Genomic DNA, 24,121 nt, shown 5'->3' with positions numbered 1-24,121 from the left:
ACTCGCCCTAACTCAGCTTTCGATACAAAGGTACCTGGGTAAACATGCCATATACACCTTTATATAAATCTATAGGTACACAAATTAAACTGCAGAAAATAGTGATAACACTTGTAGGGCTAAACCCTATTAAATCAACAAAATAAAACCACGGAAGCTACATATTTAACCTTTTATTGCACTTTGAACATATACAAGGTATTTCCCACAATTACAAATTATTTGAACACTGATGCTACACCTGCCTTGTAAAACGTTGATTGAAGATGCAACAGTTCAGGCACTGATCCTGCAGTTCAAGTTAGAGCTAAAAATATTTACATAATTACATTTTCTTGCATAACATTCTAAATACCGTAACTTTAAAAAAGAACATTGTTTATGCAATACAAAAATCAGAGGGTTAGATTGTAGCTTTTTAACAAACATTAACATTTTGAAAATGATCTTCTGTATACACATGATTTGACACTTCAAAACTTTTTGCATGTTAATTTTTCTTTTGTCCAACTAGAAATTCCCTTAGGTAAGAAACAGTAAAGTTTGAGCTTTAAACACGTTTTTACTATATAATACAGATTCAAGATATGATTTTCAAATTTGTTTTGCAGGCTTCAAAGTTGCAATTCCTTCAATTAAAATCAGGTGTTTTTTGATATTATTTTCAAAATGCATATGCAGAATGTGAGTGTGAATAATTAACTAATACTCTCAAAATCCTCTCGTTTTCAAATCCCAGGACTTAACATCTTAATGAAAAAAATCAAAGCTGCAGCACACAATGGTTTAGACTTTTACTATGAACAAGTATTTTTCTCCTTTGGAATATACTTCACTCTTAAACCAGTTTAAAAGGCTAACAGCTTTTCTGTAAGCATCCTCTGAATGGGTAAAAAAACAAGTCACAGAAATTTCTTATTCCTTGGCTTTTCAAACATAGAGCTAAAATACTTCAGGGTGTTTTTTAATTATATATGCATTGTTAAGGAGACTGTACTAAACCCACTAATACATTATTGTTTAGTAGAAAATTATCACTCTAGAAAATAAATAGCTTATTTGGTGTGCTAATTCCAGATGGAAGCTAAGGGTTTGATGCACAAACTGTGGGGTGAAGTTCTTTGGCCAAACACAAAAAGGACTGCAATAGTTCTTTAGTGGTGCTGACAAATCTTGTAAAAGATGCAGCTTCTATAAGAATATATTTAATATACAACTGATGCATATCAATTATTCTCCCTGTGTTACAGAAATACTGAAAGTAAGCAATCTCCCTAATTGCCAGGTGTGCCTCAGGTTATGTTTATGTAAAATGAAAACTACCCCATAATATTGCACTTCAGTGATCTGCTATAAAAAAACCTATGGTCCTTATACCTACATAAATTGCTCTTAAAATTTCAAGACAAGGGAGACCATTCTGTATTTGGAAGTTAGCTTATTCAGTGGAATTCTAATGAACAGTTCAAATACATTTATGATTGGTCTATATAAATTAATGGTGAAAATGAGGAAATTCCTTTCCATATTCCAGGAATACAACTTGAATATATTAAGTATTATACTGGAGTGTCTAGATAGAGCTGATCAAACCAACCAAAGGAAAGACAACTTGTCTTGAATGGGTACATGTCAGTATTAGAAAATGGGAATAAATTCTGTGGAAGAAAAACTCTTTCAAGCAATATTACACATTCTGTGATTTTACAAATTCAGTGTTTGGATATAGCATTGTATAGCAGATAGTTTTAAAAGTTAACATTTTTTACACCCAACATATAGGTTAATTCTGCCTTTATATAAAAACCTTTCAACTGCTGAGTTCAAAAGTAATAAGCAAAAAAGGTGTGAACTCTATTTTTGTAATCTCAGGTATGTTTTGAAGGCTTATATTCACATTATTTTATTATTTCTTTCTCCATTGGAGGTCTTAAAATGCAGTTTATTTAATTCCAGGTTCTGAACAATTTCTCTTGTCACTGCAGGTACCAAAAGTCCAAGAACTGTCCTTTAAAATTACTCACATTCTGCTTGCTACTTTTGTAATTTCTGTACTTTTCACATGGAAGAATAACATTACAGAACACATTTATCTCTAACTAGGCAAGAAAAACAAATACTGCACTGAGTACAACACTCATTTTTAAAGTATAATATTACATCTGCAGGAAACTCATTACATTTTAAAAATACAAACATACAATATGAATCCTTATTATGTAAACAAATTTGTGCCAAACCCCTCCCTATAATGGTAATAAACCATTCTGAAGGCTAAGAATACAAAGCATTTATTGGCAGAATGAGAGTCAAAAATTATGCAAAGATCAGAAACACAGAATATTATTGGAGAAAAGAAGACACTGAGAAAATGCTTAGTATATGAACAGTCAAATTACATTCTCCAAGAGATCATGCGTTTCTTTTAAAGGAGACTTGAATATGCTTTTGGCCAATAAGCAAAACCCACTGCTAATCCTGTCTTAATTTCTCATACTCTTAAATTTTTAATGACAAGACTGATGAGATTAGATTGTTCTAGCCATTAGAAGTAGTGAGAAATGTTTAATACTTGCAATAATTTCCTTAGACTTTCTATTATTTTTTCAGAAGCACCTATCCATTTGTAATTACTGTGGATGTACTTTCTTGCCAAGGTATTCAAATATAAAGCAATCCTGCTTATATTTTCAATTCAAACCAAGCTATATTAAATAAGAAAGTATATGATTACTTTTCAGTATTTTGAAGAACATGAATACATACAGATATATACAGATACATTTGTATCTATATTACATCTATAGCACACCTGATGTTCAGGACACATAGTACAGGTGGTCAAAACTGACAGAGGGAAATAGTAATTTCAAAACAGAGCAGCATACATTTAAAAAGAACATACTTAAGTGTCCTTTTAATTTCATAGTTTTAGCATTAGTAACATTAAAGTGTTGCTGTGTAGGAACTTCACTACTTAACTTTTACAGCTTAATGGCCTGGGCATTTATACAAATTACTACAGCACTAACATATGTTTTACACAGTGCTCAGAATTCATCTAAGATTGAACAGGAAGAGTTTAGAACAGAAGCTAGAAAAGTATCAGGCCCAGACAAGATTGATGGTAGACTGCCTTTAGTTTAACTAAGAGCTTTAGAGCATGGTCGTAGGAAAATATTGACTATAATGGAAGACAAGTTTACATATTCTAATGAGTGACAAACTTCTTTCATACTCAACAACATTAACTCCTATATTTCGCCTTGAAAGACCAGTTATTGTTGCATGTTCAAGATTTTATTCTGATTTTTACTATTTTGGCTCTATGAGTAATTAAAAATGTATGGAAGTAGAATGCAGAAATGTGCGAATGTCAAAGATTTTGTTGAACAGAGACACAACTTCAATCTGATTGTGTTCTTGCACTGTGTTATTTTGCCTATGTTTTCTCCAGACCTTTAAAGCACTAGCCAAAACGACTGTAAAACTACAAGTATTTTAAATTTCCTAGGTTTCTATGAACCATTAGAATGTAAATGAATCAATACAAAACAATTACTGAAAAATATACATGGAATTAAAGAACTGCATCACAGCTTTATGCAAGACAATGCTCTATAGCAATTATCTTCAAAATGTACCTGATTTGTTTTTGATAAATAAGTTACCTAAGTATTTGATACAATCCATATACTTATCTGTTACAGAGTTTGGTAACATTTCATACCTGTCTACAGCAAAAGCTGACATTTAAACTACTTCTGCAAGAGATGGCTGACTCTTAAAGCTGACTTCAAAAGGAAAATTATTGAAAAGATAAAAGTTTTTTTAAATTTGGAAATTGTAACCCATCTCATAACATTACAACTTTTAGCATAATTCTGGGGGAAGGGTCAGAAAATACTAAAAGCATGTTGTCCAAAAATACAGTAGCGAACTGAAAGCAGATGTTCCTGCAGAAAACTCAAGTTTCCAACATTCAGTTTAACAGCAAAAATACTTACTCCCCTTCAACTCTTAGTGTGTTTCTGATGGTGAGCTCCATTTTATTTTTGAACTGCTGATATGTCTTTGTTATAGGAAGCTCTAAGCAATTAAGAAGTCTCTTTCCAACGGGATACCTTATATGCAAAAATTTAATAGTAGGTTCAGGATCAAAACCAATGGATGGTATATAACAGGAGCCTGTTACGAAGAGCAGAATATCCTCCAATGTCACTACAGACGCACCACCTAAAAAAATGGATTAAGTTTTTATCATTGATTGTCTATTATACATAAGCCATTAGCCTGCATGTTAAGTGCTAAGAGAAAAAAAACCCCACATGAAATCAAATCAATATGCTGAATAAACATGCAGTTATATGGCCACCTAAGAAAAAGTTTAGCAAGAAAAGCCCACTTCAGTTAATTCTGAAAAATCTTAAGTGAATCTACATCCTCTTCTGCAAGAAAAAGATAGAAAACAGTGGTCTTTAAGACGTTACACAAACTATTTAATAAAGGATTTTTCTGTATCACTTAAGTTGTGTGTTGGATTTTTTTTTTAATACACAGGAGTCCTAGATCCAATCTTTCAAATATTTACCCCTCTAAAGTTTTGGGCAACAGTTTCAGAAATTCTAATTAGTAAGAAAGAGGGGGAAGAAGAAACAATTAGGAACTGATAGTGACTACAAAACCTTGATTTATTTACCCTACTGAACTCTAAAAAAAAATCAAATTCTGTATGTATACCAGCAACTAAATAGCCTGCACATGAAAGGGGAGGATTTTTAAATTAAAAAAAAAAAAATTAAAAATTACTTACTTTCCACATCTTGCAAATAGCCCATCCAAAACCCAGCACCTTTAAGTTTATTTACATCTGATGAGGAATGGATTGTAAAGAGATCACAGATAGTTTCCGCTGAAAGTCTTTCGGGTTTGTGGCACAATATGCTAGAGAATGCATCTGGGTGCATTTGCATTTTCTCTAGAACGCCAAGAGTTTTCAAACCCTGCCTAAAACTAGGAGGGGAGGAAAGAAAAAGACCATGCATCAGAACTCTGCATTTTATAAAGCTGCAAGATGGGATATAATAAATCTTCCCCATCTGCAGTCTCTGTATCTTCTCAGTAAAGTTACATAGTACTCCCATTTTATCTCGGAAAATGCGGTTAACTTTCATTTTAACAATCTAAATGTTTCTGTGGAGCTTTTTGCGGAGATGAAAGAAATAGCAGTGATATGTAGAAATTAACCTTATTTCCTGGTACTTGATTGTATGTGCAAGGTTTACTTTTAACTTCTATATGAAAACATAGCAAATCTCTTTCTTACAAATAGCTCTTTGGAAAACAGTTTAAATTTCTTGTCCATAGACAAAATGAGTTGTCTTAAAAGATAGCCTTTTCTTGGCTTTTGCAGTCTGCTTGTGCTTACATGCTATTATTTCTCCCTGTGCCAAATGCAGATAAGCAACATCCTGGGCTGCACTAGGAATTGTGTTGCCAGCAGTTCAAAGGAGGTGATCTTTTTCCTCTGCTTAGCAGCAGTAAGGCCACACTTGAGTGCTGTGTTCAGTGCCAGACTGCCCAGTACAAGAGAGATATGGACATACAGGAGAAAGCCTGGCAAAGGATGACTAGGATGATTAAGGGACTACAGCATAATCCTAAGAGGAGAGGCTGAGAGAGCTGGAACTCTTCAGCCTGGAGAAGAGAAGGTTCAGGTGGAGTCTCAACATGTAGAGGTATCTGAAGGGAATGTGCAAGGAAGTCAGAAACAGGCTCTTTTCAGTGGTGCCCAGTGGCCTAGAACATTTAACAGCTAAAATAACCAACACTCTAGTTACTCTCAGTCCTTGATAGTGACAAGTGATTTCTTGTTCTACTCACTTATGCACATCTTATGTCCATCTCCCAAAATGCACAAAACCACATTACCGCATAAACAAATGGGCTAATTATTATGTTTTACTTTTTAACTCACTAGTTCTAAAATAAGATACAGATTGTTAAATCATGCCAGAGGACCTTGGCTGAAAGACTAATTGCTCTGACCTTCATTAAAAAAAAATCCTCACCTTAACAATTAGCTTTCATAGCTCTTGGAGATTGAGTTGATTCAAATTTGTCAAATATAACACTATATTTGAAGTCTAAATCAAGCTATGCTTGCTGGAAAAATTAGCATCCAGTACATTTTACCAAGCAGATGAAGAACGCGAATTGGAAGTAAGGGCAGAGACCAATCAAAGAACAGTCAAGAGCTGCAACTTTTCCAGCTAATGAGGTCATCACTACCTCACAGAAACATCAATGCAATGCTTATGTTCTAAGCAGGCCAACTTACACTTGTTGACAGTATTGCACTCCTAATGGCACAGACAAACTCCCTAATTAGAACTCTAGAAAACTCATTTGAATTCTAAACATATGTTAAACATTTCTAAAATGTAAAGATTCTAAATTTGAGCAATTCTGAATTAGAAATGAACATAAGCTAGAGAAATTTTGTAGTGCAAAGGTCTTAGTGATGCTGTAGTTTAAAAACTGTGAATCTGCCTTCTTCATAAGGTTGAAAACGGAATGTGACCAAGGAGAAGTGGAACAGAGCAGATATGCAGAGAAATAATTTCAGTCTTTCAGTTTAACTACCTAGTTAACAGTTGCTGCTTAATCAACTGAAAATTACAGTACACTTCATTGGTTTAAATGGATAATAAGTGAGAACATGTGAAAGTTAGTTTTAGCAACGTATTAATTAGTATTTCAGTGAGGAAAAGAACCAAGAAGTTTGAAAACTCAAACAAAACAAACCTTTCTAAGGGTAGAGTAATTCTCTTGATTACATGATAGATCAATATGTCATTCACCAGCATGTTCTTATCACACAAAGCTGTTACAGGTCTTAAACATCCAGCAGCAGTGAGGAATTCACAGCAGTCCTGTAGGGTAGACTGTAGGCTGGACAGACTATTTGCATATTTTATCTGCATAAAAAGATAAGTTAGGCCATTGTTTACCACACGTGCATACATATATGTGAAAAATAAGCTTTTTAATTTCAGCAAAATTTATACTCAGTAAGTTCTTCTTTATCTCCAAATATAGTCTTGAGCAAGAAATAAAATGAAACTTATTGCATGTTACCATTTGTATTGTTTGTGCTACATCAACATCAGCAACATCTTCCAAAGCTGGTTTCACATTCTCTGGACCGTAGACAAGGCAATCAAACAGTGTTTTGGAAAAGAAACCAGGAGATGGACCACCATGAACCAGAGAAACTGCAATCATTTTACCAGCTTCAAAATAAAGATTTTCTTTTACAGCTGCAAATAGAAAAATGTTTACTTTATATGCATAGAAATGATTTCTGATCCTCATTTTTTAATAGAAAATGTCATAGTGCTGTTTTTTCTTAATGACTTTTGCTATCTCCTGATAGTTCAAACTCTAAGATGACATTTTTACATAGGAGTATCACATTCTTTTACACCAACTCTTCACCCACTATCAAGGTTTCGAAGATGTAACTTCCTCTTCTACTTTACATCCAATGCATATTTAATTCTGAAGCATAAGAACTCAAAGAAGCTAACTTGGGGTCTTTGGGAAGCATGCTATGAGAAATAATGTTCTAGAAATTTGAGGAAAGAAAAATAATTAGCAGAGAAAGTGAGTCCGGAAGAAAGAAATTCACTTAAAGAGAACAAATACCCTAATTAAAAAGTTCCAAGTCTAGTTATATGCTGTATTTTTTCCAAGGTTGTCATCAACTTCTCCAACTAACCCAAAATTTTTAATTACAAATCCACACACCATCCCCCTTCAGAATTTAAAAAGTAAAAAAAATCAAACCCCAATTTTTATCCTTCAGGACTACACTTGTGAACTGACACTCATACTGGCCGAAGATTAAAAATTAAGTTATATACTTCTCAATATGTTTTTCAACAAAGCAACCAATTACCTTGAAAATCAAGGGCCAAGTTTTTCCCAGAAGAGCCCTCAAACAATGATGAATTCTGAAGGTGAAGAATTAATAATTGGAAGAAATGGTATTTTGATGCAGCAGAAGTATTTGTCTTTGATTTATTTTTGCAGTTTGAGAAATTTACTTCAATGGTGTTTGTAGGACTGAAGTTGCGCTGTCTAAATCCTTTTAAAGCATTACTCCAAATATTTTCTGCATTGATGTTAAGTCTTGTTGTTTTTGTTTTAACTTGTACCTTTAACTCCTTCAGTATATTACAAACCTCCCTTCTTTGCTCTCTTAAATGCCTGTAAGAAAATTGCATGTATTTTCAGATTAAATCTATGATTCATAATCAGCAACAATTCTACAAAAAACATTTTAACAGTCTATTAAGAAGAACACTTCTTTAAACACTGTGGCACATTCAAGTATTGCCTAAATTATTAATTATTAAAACATTTAGTATAGAATTAAAAAATTTTAGCACTGTAGTGGTAAGTTTAAATATCTCTAAGAACCAAAAAAAGAGGCAAAAATAATTACCCTGGCATAAAACAAATAGTGATTTTCTTAATACAGTGCCAAACAATTCTCATACAATGATTCGACATTTAAACAATCTGAATGAAACAAGTGAGAAATTGAAGAGTTTACCATTTTACATTAAAGATGTTTTGCAACCAAATTAGAATATCTGTCACTATAATAAAAAATATATTTGAGTAGGAAGAAAGTTCTCATTTAAAAAAACAAGATGTTTCCTTTGTTTTCTAACTTCAAACCAAAACTATCTCAAATACCGTATCTACTAGAAATAATTTACTCCCTCATCAGAATTTTCAGCACATAAGGTAGAATCCATAAATTAACTACACAAGAAGATAATGAATTTTATGTCCTTAAACTGAGTATTTTATATTAAAACATGTTGTTTTAGCACTGACTTTAGTACAATCATGAACTATTCATATGGTACAAATACAAAAACATTTAAAATTTAGGACATGTCTAATTAGAAGAAAGCAATTGGGATTATTTTTATTCCCTATTTTCTAAAGAACGTTTAGCCATGCATCAGTAAGGGCAAGTATGCATTTCTGGGTTTGGATCCCCTCATTACCTAACCTACAAATTCTCACTAAGTTTCATTCTTTTCTCCTCATGCCCCTCTAGCATTTAGAAACAGCAGAAGTCTTTCTCATGCTATGACTTCAGGTTTTAAGTGTATATTGATCTCATTTTTGCAGTGACTATAAACATACACACAAATATATAGGGATACTATATATACTCACACAGAGAAATACATATGCATACTGTATAGACACAAACACACGCACAGAGACCCTCCCCCCTGCATGTTCTGTAGGAAATATGGTATAAAGCCATGTGCTAGATTAGTCTTCAAAATAAGAAAAATAGAAGAAAATACTTTTGTGTCAGGGACCAGTTCCTGTTTGACTTCACTGGAGACAAGGACGTTGTCATTCTGTCAGATGCTGGAAGTTCTAGGTGTGAGCAAGGTGACAAGTTCTGGCACATTATCTTTGATGATCTGTAAGACAAACCAGTATTTTAAGAAGAGCTACAACTGAAGAATACATGAACACTTCCTATTTCAAGGTAGCAGTATAGTTTCCCCCTACTTCAGCACCGAATCTCATTTGTATCTTCATTTCCATGAAGTCCACCAATGCCTGAACTACAATTTTAAAAATAACAATTCTGTATTTTATTCCATGGTGGCCTTAGGATCTGTTTTTAGTTGCATCTCATACATTAAACGAAAGTCCTGACTGATACAGTAAAAAAAACCTAAAAGTATGAGTTTCTACAAACTTGAGAAGGTTTTATTACAGCAGAGGAAAACATTAATATGAACATCTCTAAGTTAGACTTCTAGAACACTCTTAAAATGGAAAAAATACCAATAAGCAAACAATGCTTTGCCATTTGTATAATCTAAGTTACCACTAAATTGTTAAAATTCCTTTAACAAGGATTGATCCTTACCAACTAAAAAGTGGTTTACATGCCACCAAATCCAAATAACTACAGCAAATTTCCAGAGCTCATGGCTTACTCAGAAAACTTCAATTACTAAACTTTATTCCAATTTAATTTGATTTGCAATTAAATATAAGTTTCTGCTACGGAATAAGCCATCATTTCCTCATGTTTAAGTATTATTTTATGCAATAATCAGTTTCTGCGAGAAAACAGAAAATTACACACTGGAGTAGAAAACTGCGTGGAGATCCAGATGATTGCCGAGGGGACTTTGGAGGTGGCTCTTCCAGCAAACAAGTTGTCCCATTTGTCTTTTCAGAGGTAGCCAGAGCACGCTTTTTCCGTTTGCTATACTTTCCTGTATGATTACATTATATTAATTTAATGAATTTGCTCATTGTAAAGTATACTTACATAACAAAGTTATCATTTAAGAAATCACTGTCACATCCATAACTTTACCTGATTTTGCAAAGATACTTCTGCATTCCATGCACTCCCAGTTTTGCTCCCATGACTTCATAGACGAACAGGCCAAATGAGTCCCACGAGAACCGCAATACTGACAACGCTTTATTTCCCATTTACTAAAATTAAAAAACTTAGGTATTTAGAATTAGACAGAAGAATGAGGCTAATTAAAACAAAGAATATTCAATAGTAAGTGCAACCCAGACACTAAACCAACAAAGCATAACTTTATCAGTCTGGTAGAACAGGTTCTAATTAAGGAGACTTTCTTCACACAAGATGTACTCATACCTGGCCGCAACAAGAAAAAAAAGCTACTTATGTTCCAGCACCTTGCACTGAATGAGGGTATTAGGGTACTCCCCTGCCCTGAAGTCAATAGTTTGTGGGCCCTAGTTTCTTCTCATGCTGCTAGTCAGCAAAATCCCCTGTGTTTTATGGGTATCCATCAGTCAGCTTTTCCAAATGGTAATTCTTTTAAGGGAGAGCTCTCTACAGAAACATTCAAACTACTGACCTAAGTCTACTACTTTAACAATAATTTCTTGTAAAGGCTCTAAGTATTTCAACACTTCTTAAATTGCTGAATTAAACTCCAAATGATACACACACAACATTCATTTACGCACATGCTATGTTGATGCACAAATTCTGCTTCAGCCTGTATAAAATGAGGACAAGGTAATTGATAAACCATTAACTTTGGTTGTCGTGGCTTTTATAACCAGATTAAGTTAGAGAAATTTAGTATTGAAATATGACTGTAATGAGTAAAACAAACACACTATCTAGACAGTGTGCTGGCTTGATATTAAAACCTGATGCCAAAAAGCATCAAAGCATTTAAGTAACTAAAAATATTAATAAATAACAACAATGAAAAACACATCAAAAAATGATTCCATCCTAAATTATACTTTCCTGCTAAAGTATCATACCTATCAGGTTCATTATAGTCTCTTCCTTTCTTACAGAGACATCTTTTAACATCACAGTGTTGATAACAATGCAGTAAGTCTTGATATGCATTTTCTTCAAGTTCCCAAGATGCATCCCTATAAACAACGCAGAAGATTGGATATTAGAACTGATTTCTGATCGTTTCAATGGGTTACTCTATATTTTGAAAAATATCTACGCAATAAACACATGAATATATTTCAATCATGCCATGTTTTATGTAACAGACAACTGAGATGGGGAAGAAAAGTTGTAACTAAAATAATACTATAAAACACACAGACGGACTTCTTCTTGCATAGTTACTTTGATTTCAAGTATTTATTATTTTTCACATGACCTCAGTGCACATTTTCTCTGTCTCATATTATTCCCTTTTTTCTCTCTCAGAAAACAAGGATATTTGTTTAGGCAGCCTACTTAAGTTACCGCTGAAACTGGTTGCATGAATGGTTAACTCAGAATGCTCCAGGCCAGTACAGCAAAGTTCATCAAATATTTTGACTCTTCTTCCTCTCCAGAATCTTAAGTTTCTGTCTCAAGAGGGAATTAATGGTGCTCTCTGAAAAGACTAGTAGTTATTAAGGAATAATACTTCTAACAAAGAAGCATCATTCTAATCTCTTTCTATCATATTTTGAGCCTCATCAGGTGATAGAAACAGGAAAAACGGCTCGGAATTTTGGAAGCAGTTATAGCAAACATAACCTTTGCAATCCCTTGGCAGAAGATAGAAGTTGTATGGCTGAATAATCAGTCAATTACAATTCTGTCTTGACAGAAATTCAGATGATTAAACTTGGGCACAGAAAATACACTTCTCAACAATCTCTCTATGTTAAGGAAAAATTACTGTATTTAAGTAGTGCTTTTATCTTTAAATTGGATTTAGAGTTTAAGTTGAATGATGGCATTAAAAATGACTTTTCAGAGCTTCCTGCTTTATGTTTGAGGTAACTAATTCGACCTTTGCCAGTTTTTATGCATATCTAAAAGGACACAGGCCACTGCTTACCAAACTGAACAATTCCACAACTGAAGGTAGAACTAACATTTTATATATTAATAGTTGAAGCTGTGTAGAATAAATTAAAATGTTTATAACAGCCTGTCAAAGTTTTCATACAAGAGTGATCATTAACAAAATTACTTACCTTTCTGGAATGTGTATGCCCATCCTCAACATTTCATTTTGAAATTTGTCCTTGTTATTACATACTGTGCACCTAAAGAAAAATATCCCAGCACTCAAAGCTTGATACTGTGTCAAGAAAAAAAAAACACAACAAAAAAAACCAGACCAATTATTGAATTACTACCATCCTTAAGATGCCAATAAATTATGTCTTAATATTGAGAAGCATTACATTCACAGATACTGTCCTGACATGGGTGTTTAAGCTAGTACCAAATTGTGATATGACTTGACATTAAAGTAAATGGTAAGGATTTTCTTTTCTTTCAAAGGAAAGAGCTCATACGCTAGAATAAGGTTCATAAACAAAAGCACCATCCTTTTCAGTCAACCTCTCCAGATCCAGAGTAAGTTTACAAAAAGAATGTAACTTTTTCTAGTCCTGGATTTAGCCAAAGAGAACTGATGATGGATAAATTATAGTTTTAGCACTCAGATTCTGCACATAACTTGCAAGAAAGCAACTACATAGGCTGAACTTCAGTTCCTAAAAGTAGTAAAGGCATACAGTATATATCATACATGCAGAAACATGGAGGGGCCATTGAGGGAAAAAAAGTTAACAGCATTAAAAACCCAAAATCCTTTTGTGTCCATAACACAATTTCAGCACTGTTCTTCAAACCTAGTATATTTCCTACCTACTACCTACACTTAACACTAAGCAATTGTTCCATTACTTTTTAAACAGAAATATGATCTCCATGGATGCAAAAAGAATGAAAGGGAGAACCTGTATTACCTGCAAGCATTCTCGATGAAACCAAGCATTTTTACAGCAAGGACTTTTCAATACAGTGTACACTGGAAGATGTTCAACCAAATCCAGGCATATTGTGCACTGTGAAGCTCCTCTAGGTTCTTTATCCGTAAACTTTTGGACTGGTCTATGTTCCCAACAGTAAGATCTAAAAATAATTATTTATGGTTCCCTTAACAAAATAACATTTTAAGAACCTTCTTCATAAAATTTGAAGACAGTAAAATTAATTCATGACTCTATTTTTTATGAATAAGTGCTATGCAACAAGCTAAAAATGCAGACATACTGGTTTTGGCTAGGCTAGAGTTAAGTTTCTTAATAATAGCTTGTATGGTGCTGTGTTTCGGATTTGTGATGAAATCAGTGTTGAAAACACAGTGACATTCTAATTATTGCCAAGCAGATCTTGAACAGAGACCAGACATTTTCTGTTTCTCACTCCTTCCCACCAGTGAGCAGGCTAGGCGTGCACAAGGAATTGGGAGGTGACAGCTGGGGTGGTTAACCCCAACTGACCTAAGGGATATTCTGTACCATACATCCAAGAAATGCAGCTTGAGAAGAAACTTTTCTGAAAATGCCTTATCTTTACATGCACTTGACGTAATGTGAGCCATTTTTATTAAGTGCCTGCCGGACTTCATCCACCCTTAAACTTGGCTCATGATAAGGATAATGCACTCAAGAGTATTTTGACTACAGCCAAGATGCTAGACAGATGACAGTAAAAGAAAACATTTTTTAGACATTTGATATTAAGCCCATTTCTCCTGCAGTCCATCTCTAATAAACTTGGAAACACAACAAAATGGCAGACAGTGTGTTTTGACTGCTGAGATGTATAGGTAGGCAAACCTCTGCCATTTCAACAAACGCACAGGAGAGAGGCAAACGAAAAAACCAAATCAACCATTATGCAGTTTATTCCACAGTTCAGAATTTACTGCTCAATTTTATAAACAACTCAACTACTTGTATAAGCATAAAGTCATATTTAAAAGTGTTGAGAATTCAGTTTATAAGTATTAGGTATGCAACGTAACTGTTTGACTTTCATGTCTTCCACAAATAGGGTATTTTGTTCCTAGGTAATCTGATGTCATTTGTAACTAGCAGCCTATCCAATAACAAGCCATGAAAGAAATCCAAGTTACGTCTGGTATAAATATAATAAATTGAAAATGGAAAAACAACTCACCTGAAGTCTTCCATAAACTGGAAAATGCATTCCCTTTGTAACCCGCAAGGAAAATGGTAACTTCGTTTGCATTTAGGAGCTACACATCCAATAGAAGCACCCTTTTTCTTACAGATATTACATTTCTAGAAATAATTTGTTTTGGGAACAGAATATTAACATCTTAAATACAAAAAAATTACAGGAGTTAAACCAATAGAAAAATTACAGAAAGCGTGTAAGAAAGACTAGCAGCTAATAGATTATAACTGTGACAAGACTAATGTGGTTTAGCTCTGTTACAAAGAGCAAACATATGCAGTTATTTCACAGACTTTACGTATTGGTTTATATGCATATTGTCTTGTGACATGTAAGCTAAAATATGAGCTATTTTACCAGTACCTATAGTTTAGTTGCATCTATAAATTATTTACTGTCAGCTTCAAGCTCAGCACAATGTCATGAGGTATTATGAAAGTTTAATTCACTCATTTATCTGCAGCATACCCAGAGAATAAAAATAGTTGCAAACTGTAGAGGCCCAGGGAAGCTGACTTCAGTTCTGGGATGGATTGTAATGGAGCATCCCTGCCCCCCAGGCCACACTGTGATCTCAGAAATGCTCGGTAGGTTTCAGCCTGGACAAACTGCACTGGACTAAGCCTCTCTTGAGGTTCATCAGAAACACTGTATGTTCCCAGGAACTAACACGCATCTCATGAGCTCCTGTTTTATAACAAACAGCCTTGGAAACCTATTTTTCTTGCCTGAATAACAACCCAGGTGGAGTAGTATTTTTGTTAGTGAAACTTCCAAGAAAGTTACCAATCCGAACTGTAGCCAGGATGTGCTACGGTGCCTTCCCGGGCTAGCACGAGGTGCTGGCACTGAGCAAACTTCTGCCTGCCCGAGCGGGGCAGATGGAGACCGATCCCGGCGCGCGGGGGAGTGGGAGAATCACCTGCACGGCTTCGCCTCGCTCTCCCATGTCTAGTGCGCCCGAAGGGGGCAGGATAAAGTGCACGGACTCCTTGTGAGGAGGAGAGGCAAAATCCATGGAGCAAGCTGAAGCCACATGGCTTGCGGGGGCGTTTTGCACCCCTGCCAAAGGGGTGTGGAAAATGCACAGTAACCAACGATACATCAATCGGGGGGGTTACAGAGGCAGGGAGAAGGGATTACAGCAAATGGGGAAGGGGTAGGTGGGGAGAAGTAACAGAGACCAATTAGCAACCGAAGAACCTAGATCTCTCTGGAAAAGCAGCCAGATATGAGAAATATGGGAAAGGGAAAGCTGCAGCTAAAGGTAAGGCACGGATTGCAGCTTTTGGGGGGCTCCCTGTAATTTCAGGGATTTTAGGCTGTGGTTCAGCTGAACCTGGCTTTGGCCATGGTTCACCGCAACAAGGATGGAAAATTACTGTAAATATAGCCCACTCTCTGTGACCCTATAAACAGTGGTCCAAAGTGAGACCTTAGGAGCTCTCAATTCCCAGAAGACAAGGGGCTAATGGGCATGTCTCAAGCACTGATAACCACATGGCTCTGGAGCCAACCAGGGACTGCTGGCAGTAACAAACAAGAACTGCTGGTGATAACCAAGGACTATCGGTATTAACACACTGTGAGAAAGAACAAGATTTAACTGGAACAGAGGGCCAGGCAGAGATTCACTTTTTTGTGAGAGAGAACCACAACACAGCACAGTGCAAGCACAGGAATGTGTGGCGGGAAGTGGGCATGGACTATAGGGTGGGATTAAGACCCCCAAAGCCCTCCAACCCATTTTCAGAAAGGCCTGAAAGAACAGACTGCTCATGATAACTAATTTACATAGAAGGCAAAAAATCTACCTTCGGGGTGGAGAAACCTATCCCTAAAAAGGTACCCCCCAAAAACCCCAGGCTAGTTTCCATGCCAAGTGTGTAATTTACTAATAAAACCTTCTGATCTCTTGTCAACCATCTGACATTCGTTATTCCTTTTGCCCAATGAGCATTTACGAATCTTAGGTGCTTCCTTCCCCTTAAGGGTGGATTGTTACAATTTCTGCAGGGCTTTTTCCTTGTGGCTTCCACAAATCCAATATACTTGTTACTTAAACATAAAATTTAGATGTTAGAATGGGCTCAGCACATTGTCCATTGGAGAAAGAAAACAAACCCCATGGGCAGTACTAAGAGCACTTAAAAGTAACTTTTTTCTCCTTGTAAATACCAAACACATCATTCTTACCAGTTTTGCAGCTCTGTTTACTTCTTTTCTAATATCTGTGATTAAAAATCCATCCACACCTTCATCTTCTTCCCCTCTCTGCCAAATGCCACTTGACATCAACTATGGAAACAATTCAATTTAAAACATTCACCTACCTAAACATTTAAAGTTACATACACTATGCTTGTCAAGTAAGAGAGAAGTTTAGTCTAAAAAAGCTCATATGGAAACATTCTAATGATTAAAAACCTGATACAAAACATCTAGGTATTTTTGTCTGACATGACAATAACCAGTAACATGAAAAGAAATATTTCATAACATCAATGTATTGTATAATACTGTATGGTCCGAGACAGTGTATTCTGCCTTCCTTTTTGAAGTATACAGACTATTCAGATAATTGTCAAACAATTACTTTCACCATATAAATCTTCAGAGGAAGTAAAATTAAATTAGCTTAGTTAATATGAATGACAATTGTGCTGTGGAGATAATGAAGCACAGTAGGAAGTAACTGTACTGAAGTGTCACCTAAGAGGAAAAGTAATTCACTTTAGAGGAGATTTAAATAAACACAGAATCAAGTAACTAGGCAAATCAGAAGAGCCTGATGATAATTTAAAGTTAGGAAACTACATTACAATCTTCAAATAACTGAAGAGTTTCACAACTTGATGCCATCTATGTTCTTTACAATCTCATTTTATAATTTCAACATAGCACCATTTTAACTAGCTTTATCAATATTTTAGTCAAATAAATGTATGATTATATACTCAAACATATTATATATATTTTTCCAACTGTGAGACATTTGGTAAAGATAATTAAACTGTATCACTAATGGGCTTCGTTGTAGAACTCTTTTCTTATATAACATACACTATATTTAAGTAAAATCACAGGTCTTTGCTCATTTTTCAAAGTAGAGACAGCAAGATGTAAAAGATATTCTGATGAGCTTCCTGCAGTTAAAATATCTTGTAAGTCATAAGGCTCAGTATTGCATGCATGCCTTTTCCTAGCTTTTCATCAGGATAGAACTTTTTCCTATAATTTGATATGGCCTTATATAGGAGACAAAATTACCACTAAAATAGTATAATGACCTATATTTCCTTCCAGCTGCTTAAAATTTCTTTAAAAACAAATATTTTTATCTTTATGCAACTTCAGAAAACCTCCACTCTCCTTCGTTTTTAAAGAATTCAGTATCTAAACTATTAAACCATCTGCAATCAACATTCTTTGAAGAACTTGTTAAGAAAACATACCCCCTACATTTCTTCTGATACTCGACACTTAGTTTAAAATTGGGGAGAACAATTCATATTTTATTTATTAACAAACAAAAAACTTTTTTTAGTAAAGTAGCCATATTATTCTAAAGACCTGCAAAAATTTAGAGCTTGAAAGGTAGTTTAAGTATAGCTTTAAGAATGTGAATTTTGGAAAATGTCAAGGTTGATAACAAAAGCTGCAGGTTATATCCACAGCTTTGTTTAAATTATAAACTTCTACTAATTAGTGATACTGTACTAACATGATCAGCAGAGTACATATAACTTAACTGAAAATTAGGACTTAAAAGTGTTACAATGTCCTATGTAATGTCAGAGAACAGCTCACAGCCAACAAGAGCTAGTAAGAAATGAGGAAAAAAAACATTTCTATACTTTTTCCACAAGGGGTGGAATTTTCACATTTCAAATTTTGAAACTCCACTTTTGTTATGGAAGTAGATGCAAACTGTTCCCTTTGTCTTAACATGTATCTTCATTGCTGTTGGCTATGATAGGTTGGGAGAATTAATGAATTCCTTTAAATGGACCACAAACGGAATTCAGCTTTGAATAAAAGCTTGTTGGGATTTACTGATTTTATCTGCTGCACCTGACAAGTACAAGCCTTCAAGGCTACGAGTTAAAGTTCACAGTTCAAGCTTTACAACAACAAAATCATTAAAACAACTGGACAGGTTATCACTATTAAATACTTACTGCACTTTTTTTTTCCAGGTAAAACAGAAAACTCCAAGATCAACACCACACACTTACCAAACAGTAATAATGAACAGTGAGATTGTATTCCACATAGATCCTTTTTTCTCCATACTTTTCAGGGCAGTCATCTGTCCGTCCACAGAGAACACAGACTAAAATGTAGAATCATGTTTATTAACCACAGTGAGTGTACTGGAATTACTATGGATCAGCTATAGAGCAGTAGCTTTCATCTCTTTTAATCACAAGCAATCTTCAAGTACATTACTGGATCAAGGACAGTAGATATCCCTTTCCTTAATGTTGAATTTTATAGTAGATACAGAAAAATGTACTATTTGTACCTCCTCTAGTTACTAGAAAGAAAATACTTAACCAGCCTGCTGATTCAGGAGAGGTCTATCAGCCAAGCTAAATTCACAAAGCAGACTGTGCTCCCAATTGAAATATTCTTCCCAAAACACCCAAGGAGAATTGTCAAATGGCCAACAATGTCCAGGTGCATGTGAAATGTCATCTAGTTGTTTTTAGTACAATACATAAAGTTATCCCCATATTAGAATCCATGAATCAACCATTTCTTTGTCTACCTATGGGATAACATTGGTGAAAAGCATGTGAGTGGTGCCAAGCCATATGCTACCACATTTTTCAAAAACACTTAATTTGAGACAACACTGCATTCAACTAAAACCTTGAGGATTTACCACTTACTGAAGTTTCTAGCCCACTAACATAGTTCCATGGACATTTAACAGCTTCAATTCCCAGTAGATGTATAAAATACATTTAAAATATTCTAAGATCAAGAACAGTCACAGTAGTGACATGAATAGGGTTACTGCTTCGGCCTAAGAAAGTCCTGAATGGTATTTCTCAAACACAGCTGTGTTATTTCGCTGCTGAAGTCACAAGGTTACTTTCTTAAAACATCTGCAGAAAATACTATTTTAAAATATTTTAATTACAGCAAACAAATGCAAGGAAGTTTGTAAGTCATTTCTTTTTCATTTCCTGAGACAAGTGGTGGTTCCAACACCATTTCACAGAATGGCTAGGGTTGGAAGGGATCTCTGGACATCATCTGGTCCAACCCCTGCCAAGGCAGGGTCACCTAGAGCAGGTGACACAGGAACTTGTGCAAGTGGGTTTTGAATGTCTCCAGAGAGGGTGAGTCCACAACCTCTCTGGGCAGCCTCTTCCAGTGCTCTGCCACCCTCAATGTAAAGAAGCTCTTCCTCATGTTGAGGGGGAACTTCTTGTGTTTTAGTTCATGACCATTGCTCCTCATCCTGTTGCTGGGCACCACTGAAGAGTCTGGCACCATGCTCTTGGCATCTGCCTCTGAGATATTTATATGCATTAATGAGATTCCCTCTCAGTTTTCTCCTCTCCAGACTAAACAGGCCAATCCCCCTCAGTCTCTCCTTCAGACTGAGATGCTTCGGGACCCAAATCATCTCTGTGGCCTCTGCTGAACCCTCTCAGGAGGTCTTTGTCTTTTTTGTACTGAAGAGCCTCAAAATGGACACAGTAATTTGATTATTGGAAACTCACCTGCTCTTTGAGCCTAAATAAAACAAGTTATAACTAGCATTATATATGCAGATTAAGTATTACTGAAATTATTTAATAAAAACTTTACTCACATGTACTTTGAACATCAAAATTATTCGGTTTACTCATCCTGAGTTCTTCTGGCTGTCTGTCATGCAAAAGAAATGAGGTATTAAATACATCCAGTACATTAATGAACATTATATACCTCTTTTATGTTTTATTTAAACATGAAAAAAAAAGTGCATTAACTCAATAAACTAAAAGCAGGATTAGGACTTGAATTATAATCGAATTCAACTGTTATTGTGAGAGATAGGGGTTCAGAAAGCAGGATAATAATGTCCAGAAAAAAAATTCCTAGAACAATGAAAGATATAGCAACTTTTACCTATCTCCCCAAACTAACAAACAATATATTTTATTTTCAGAAGAGAAAATAAAGTCCAATGAAACACCTAGTTATGTACAAACTTAAAATAAGTAAGAACTCTTCTGTACAGTTAAGTATCAGAAATAATGGCCCACAGATAATCTATGGAGTAGCTGTGACTTCTGCTCAAATAAAGGTTATACTAATACAAAGAACTTGGAAACAAAAACTAGCTGTGTAGAGTAGTGACATAACTATGAATATAGTTTCCGCTGTTTGGAGAATATGCAGCATCCTGGCCTAATCAGAGAAATCCCGATCCACAAAAAAGCCAAACAGAATAAAACCCACCCCAAAAAGGGTGAGGAATCCAAAACTGGGACATGCATACAAGGGAATTTACACCATGTAGGACTATGTATTTTACATTCTGAAGTGGAAAGTAATTTATTTAGAAACACTGATCTAACTTGCATTTCTTTCAAACATGTGAACTGCTCTCCACTGTGTGCCATGCCATGTACCCTATCCCACCTTGGACAAAAAAAACCCAACCCAAACCAAATAACCCCTAGTTTCTTCACCACAGCACCAAGATGATTATTCTTTCTCAGAATCCTTCTAGGAACACATCTGTAGATCTCTGACTTGCCTTCCCTTAGGAAGCTGAAGAAGGCATTACCTAAGTTCTGCAAGCCAAGAATCATGGGTGATTGCCTGCATCTCCAGGCTAGATCTCAGGTAGGCAAACAACTCCCTCTCACATGCTGAAGCAAACAGGGAAGGAACCAGTAACAAATCCAAGGTCCGTACCAGATGCCTGTCAGACTGCGAGCTATGTGGCCTGGTATTTACAATTTTGATAACTGCCAGATATCAGCTTCAGGAACAAACCTGAGGCTAATCCAAACTATTGGAAATAAAACACTGTAGCAATTTTACTGGAGATTTAGGGAAGGCGGTGTATTGAGAAAGGAAGAGAGGCAGAAGTCTCAGGCACAGGCAATTGCCTATACTACTAAGAACCTGAGTAGCTGCACAAAAGACCTTGGCCAGAAAACAATCTATAAGGAAAACAAACCAAAAAGCACCGCCACTAAATTAGGTGATGAGGCTCCTAAAGACACACCGAACTGACAGTCAGATGAAGTAAATGATTGTTTTCCCAGAAACACACTTCCCTTTTCCTAAAGGAATAAATATTCAAAGAGAGCAAAAGACAAGCACAGAGCTCACACACGTTCCCTTTCTTCAGGATTTCCCCAGGATGGTCACTGTCAGTTTCACCATTCTCAAAGCTCCTGCGGTACTACAACAAAGAAGCTACCTATACACGGCCACACGGGCCGAGATTTTTTTGGTAGAAAGCCCTACAGGTCGACAAAGCACGTATGTGGCTGGAAACAAGAAAACCACCTTCCCACCTTTCCTTGGCTCTACTAAAATAGACAGGGAAAAAAAATAGCTACACCACCCCCACCCCTAATTCCTTCTACTTTTCTCAAATTCTTTCAGGGAAGTGGATCCAAAGTTCAAATTTACAAGTTAAAAGATACACGGATCAACCATTGAGGCCCCCTGCATAAGTCCTATAGGGCTTTTCACAGGAACAAAGCAATTGCCTCAGTCTGTTTGCAAGACAGGAACGAACACATCATCGCCCAGTGTCTAGAAAATAAATGTGTAAATAAAATGTACCTACTTTGCCTAAACAGGCTAGAAAAGTCCTCAGAGTGGGTGTTTAGATTTTGCAAAATTCTGTAATTTTTGACTGCTCCAGAACGTAAGGCATTTCAAGATTGTTTTAACTACAGGTTGAAAAAAGAAAAAACGAAGCCAGCCCCAAGAGGCACGGTATCAGGCACACGTTCCCCCAGCACAGGAACAAAGGAACTCTCCCGGAGCCATTTGTGCACGCTGTGTGTCCTGAATTTCTACACGGCGGGGCCTCCAGGTCACCTCGCGGTTACTCCCCGGCTCCGTGTCCCGAGAAAAGACCCGTCCCTCGGCATCCAGCTCCCGGCACGTCCCGAGGAGCCCCATGATGGGGCTCAGGCGGCCGCGCCCCCCCGCGCCTCGCAGGGCTCCGCCGCCACCCCCGCCCGGCACAGCGGCCACGGCAGGTCCTGTGCGCGACGCCTCCCGCTCCCCTCCCGCGGCCGCACTGCCTCGCCTCCCCGGGATGCCGCCCGCCTCCCGCTCGCGTGGAGGTGAAAGGGAGCAAGTTCGCTTTGGTCAGCTACTCCCGGAGCTCCTGCCCCTCCGAGCGGCGGGAGCCAAGCAGCGGCGGCTCCCCAAAGCACGGGCTGGGAGGCTGCCGCACGTCGCTCCCGGCACGGCGCAGAAAGGGGCTCCCGCCTCCCTGCCCCGGCAGCCCCGGCAGCCCACACAGCCCCCGGAGCGCCCCGCCGCCCCTCGCGGCCCCCGGCCGGGCGGCACTCGCCTCCCCACGCCGCGGAGCCCGGGGGCGGCACTCACCGCTCAGGCCGCGCCGCGCGCCAACCGACGGCCGATTCAAACCCCAACATCCGCCCCCTGCCGGAAGCGCGGCCCGCCCCGCCCCGCCCAGCGGCCCTGCGGCCTCGGAACACCCGGCAGCCTCCCCACAAGCCCCTTTGGGAGGATTTACCTGAGGAAACAAGAAGTTGAGGCTTTTGTAGGAAAACCACTTTTTTTTTTTTTTTTTTTTTTTTTTTTTTTTTTTTTTTTTTTTTTAATTTCTATCTTCTGCAGCTTGTTCTCAAGGGGCCTAAGGTGTCACAGTGTAAGGCAGCAGTGCTGACCCTTTTCCCCCCATAGCTGCAATAAAATGGAGTTTCTCAATAAAGCTCTGTATTTGATGTTTGTGCTGATGTTTTTCCATTGGAACGCCACTGGTGGTGCACTGTGTCACAAGGGAGCTCATTCCAGCGGCTTTAGGATGCAGGCGAGTGCTCCTTCCCTGTCCAGTAGAGCTGGAATGCTGCAGTCCCATGGTCCATGCGGTGGGAATGCTGAGCGGGTATCAGGTCAGCCCCACCCGCTGCAGAGCCGCTCATCCCCGCGCTACCCAGGCTGGTCTCTCCAACACCTGGTCCAGACCTTTATTCCCCCTGGTAACTTGGCTGTTGAGCCTGGAGTCTCTGAAGAACTCCCAGAGCCAAGCTACATCCCCGGTCACTGGCCGTGGCTGGAAGTTCTCTAGCGGCACACAGAGACGGAACAGAGAGGTTTTCTGGGATCTGGAGTTGGCAGGGCAGGTGTGCTGACCGGCAGCTTGTTTCCACACAACTGGCCCCATTGTCCCACTACCTCTCTATTTTCCTGTGCTTGTTTGCTTATCATGTACCTTCATCACACCCGTTCCCCTAAATATCGCATAACGCATTTTGCGCAATCATATAAATAACCTAAAATACCCCATAATGAGTGTGTTCTTTC

At 37.2% G+C, this 24,121-nt stretch overlaps 1 protein-coding gene across 2 annotated transcripts; it reads right to left on the bottom strand.

The window, feature by feature from the left end:
- Positions 1 to 158: 158 nt before the first annotated feature.
- G2E3 (G2/M-phase specific E3 ubiquitin protein ligase) lies at positions 159 to 23,221 on the bottom strand. Of its 2 annotated transcripts, none has more exons than XM_069017730.1 (16): positions 23,180 to 23,221; positions 20,421 to 20,476; positions 18,826 to 18,923; positions 16,784 to 16,885; positions 14,567 to 14,691; positions 13,348 to 13,513; positions 12,565 to 12,671; positions 11,389 to 11,505; positions 10,442 to 10,566; positions 10,205 to 10,337; positions 9,402 to 9,524; positions 7,964 to 8,274; positions 7,141 to 7,322; positions 6,808 to 6,980; positions 4,814 to 5,013; positions 159 to 4,236 (listed from the first exon to the last, which is right to left on the bottom strand). In XM_069017730.1, the coding sequence occupies exons 2-16, from the start codon at positions 20,455 to 20,457 to the stop codon at positions 4,004 to 4,006; spliced, it is 2,232 nt and encodes a 743-aa protein (XP_068873831.1). In that variant the 5' UTR covers positions 20,458 to 20,476; positions 23,180 to 23,221; the 3' UTR covers positions 159 to 4,003. The 2 variants fall into 2 exon arrangements, with proteins under 2 accessions (XP_068873831.1, XP_068873833.1); XM_069017732.1 differs by lacking the exon at positions 23,180 to 23,221 and adding an exon at positions 22,404 to 22,733.
- Between the last annotated feature and the right edge of the window lie 900 nt (positions 23,222 to 24,121).

Source organism: Aphelocoma coerulescens, chromosome 5 (assembly GCF_041296385.1).
Source record: "Aphelocoma coerulescens isolate FSJ_1873_10779 chromosome 5, UR_Acoe_1.0, whole genome shotgun sequence".
NCBI lineage: Eukaryota > Metazoa > Chordata > Aves > Passeriformes > Corvidae > Aphelocoma > Aphelocoma coerulescens.
Note: the sequence above shows the minus strand (reverse complement) of the source record. Positions and strands in the feature narration are given on the sequence as shown.

Coding starts and splice junctions, on each gene's coding strand:
- G2E3 (XM_069017730.1), bottom strand. CDS start 20,457: ATGAGTAAACCGAATAATTTTGATGTTCAAAGTACAT. Junction 13,514..14,566: donor CAGTTTATGGAAGACTTCAG/GTGAGTTGTTTT, acceptor AATTATTTTTAG/ATCTTACTGTTGGGAACATA. Junction 10,338..10,441: donor AAGTATCTTTGCAAAATCAG/GTAAAGTTATGG, acceptor GTAATCATACAG/GAAAGTATAGCAAACGGAAA.